The sequence below is a fragment of the Chaetodon trifascialis genome, chromosome 9 (assembly GCF_039877785.1).
Source record: "Chaetodon trifascialis isolate fChaTrf1 chromosome 9, fChaTrf1.hap1, whole genome shotgun sequence".
Taxonomy (NCBI): domain Eukaryota; kingdom Metazoa; phylum Chordata; class Actinopteri; order Chaetodontiformes; family Chaetodontidae; genus Chaetodon; species Chaetodon trifascialis.
Genome location: NC_092064.1, coordinates 15,058,946 through 15,060,703, shown reverse-complemented (window position 1 = coordinate 15,060,703; position 1,758 = coordinate 15,058,946). Strand labels below are relative to the sequence as shown.

At 45.7% G+C, this 1,758-nt stretch overlaps 1 protein-coding gene across 1 annotated transcript in view; it reads right to left on the bottom strand.

Annotated features, from left to right (window-relative positions):
- Window positions 1-395: 395 nt before the first annotated feature.
- Window positions 396-1,758, bottom strand: part of rab38a (RAB38a, member RAS oncogene family) — a 6,988-nt gene continuing 5,625 nt past the window's right edge. Inside the window, exon 3 of the mRNA XM_070970782.1 lies at window positions 396-640. Coding sequence (XP_070826883.1) covers window positions 485-640 — 156 coding nt within the window. The 3' untranslated portion in view covers window positions 396-484. The remainder of the gene's footprint in view (window positions 641-1,758) is intronic.

Sequence of the window (1,758 nt, the reverse complement as noted above, 5' to 3'; positions counted from 1 at the left end):
AAAAGAAGGGAGACGAAGCCACCGAGAGAGGAGGAGAAGGAGAAGGAGGGAGAAAGAGAGCCAGCTAGCATGGTTGGTAAATACAGATCACCTCCGTGGACCTTCAGCGCAGATGCACTGTGATCTGCAGCCATCTTTCATTAACTGTGTCTCCATGGTAACCCAAGTGGCAGTGTCAAGGCTCGAAGTCGCCCAGAGGGTGACCTTGCCTTTGACAAGCACACACAGCTGCACCCATCTCTCTTTCTGCCTCTGTTTCAATCCATCCATTTCTTGAGCCAGATGTCTTTCTGTCATCCCCCTGCCCCCCACCCCCCCACCCCGACTACCAAACCACCCGAGCGCCTACACAAGAGAAGAGCTGGCACCCGTACATGCTTCTTAAAAAACAGCCCAAGTCTCTCTCCCTCTGCCTCCTGCTCACAGACAAACTCGACTTTGTGTTGTAATGAGATACAAAAGGACATCCAGCTGCCAGGAGCTGTTACTGGGATCTGAAGCAGGACGAGCATGTCCCGCCTTTGTCCGTCTCTAACTGGGGGGTGATGGTGTCGGGGACCTCTGATTGGAGCATGTCGTTCTCGCTGGCAATGATGTGCTTCACCAAGCAGTTCGCTGCTTCGTCGATGTTGATGTTCTCCTAAAAAGAGAGGGAAAAGCGCAGGAACAAATGGAAGGAGGACAAATCGATTAACGCGAGCGTTTTAATGCACTGCTTTCGTTTTATTGCTAAACTGAGTCCATGGATGACGTGAACACGATTGAAAGGGGAGTTTTATATAATGCTACCTCATCCCTCCTTTACACAACCTATACACAACAAAAACAATGTGATTGACAATAATATAAACGTGAAAGGATACAGACAAATAAAACTATTAATATGATTGACTGACGCAGGCACTCGTGTACAATAGAAACTAATACCTTAACAGGAATGAATAATACAAAGAGTGTTTTCTTTGACAGCTGAGTAGCTTTGATTTGATGTGAACAGGAGACAATGAAAGCAGCGTCAACTAAACACTGTGAATGTAATGTTTTAAATAAACAGTAAGAAGTAAGACTGAAATAATTACCTGAGGTGCTGCTCATTCTATACTTTACACAGCACCTTGCACCACTACACTTGAATTTCCTGTGTCGTGTTGTATCATCCTGCCTCATGTTTGTTATTTTTTATCCAGAGGATATTTAGATGGCATTTTGCCTTAATTGGATACAGACGGGAATCAGAGGGATGACATGCAACAAAGGTCTGGAACCACATGCGATTAGATGATGGGTGGAGGCATAATCCTGGGAAACTTGTCTCGCCTGATTCACAAACCTATTCTTCCCATCAAAATAAAACACAAATGCAAAATGTCCACGCTTAACTGCACCCAGACAGAGGATTGAGAGCGACTTGGACCACAGCTGAAAGCTGAGTCGACCAGAGAAATGGCCCTGGGTGCTAAAGTGAGGTTCACACGAGGAGAGAACCAGCCGAGTATTGATGAGAGAGACACACATGCACAGGCTCTGTTAATATGTGAAACGTGACGCAGCAGCAGCAGATTCACTGAATATTCATTAGATATAACTGTGCGCTCAGTAGGATGTGACATGGTGCCATCTGCAGAGCCCTTAACTTCTCTCACACACAAGCCCCTCTGTGCACCATGTCGTCATCGATCATACTTACTGTTAGATCGAGAGCAGAAGATTCATCCAAATCAACAGAAAATGCAACAAACTCTACTCTCTGCCAACTTC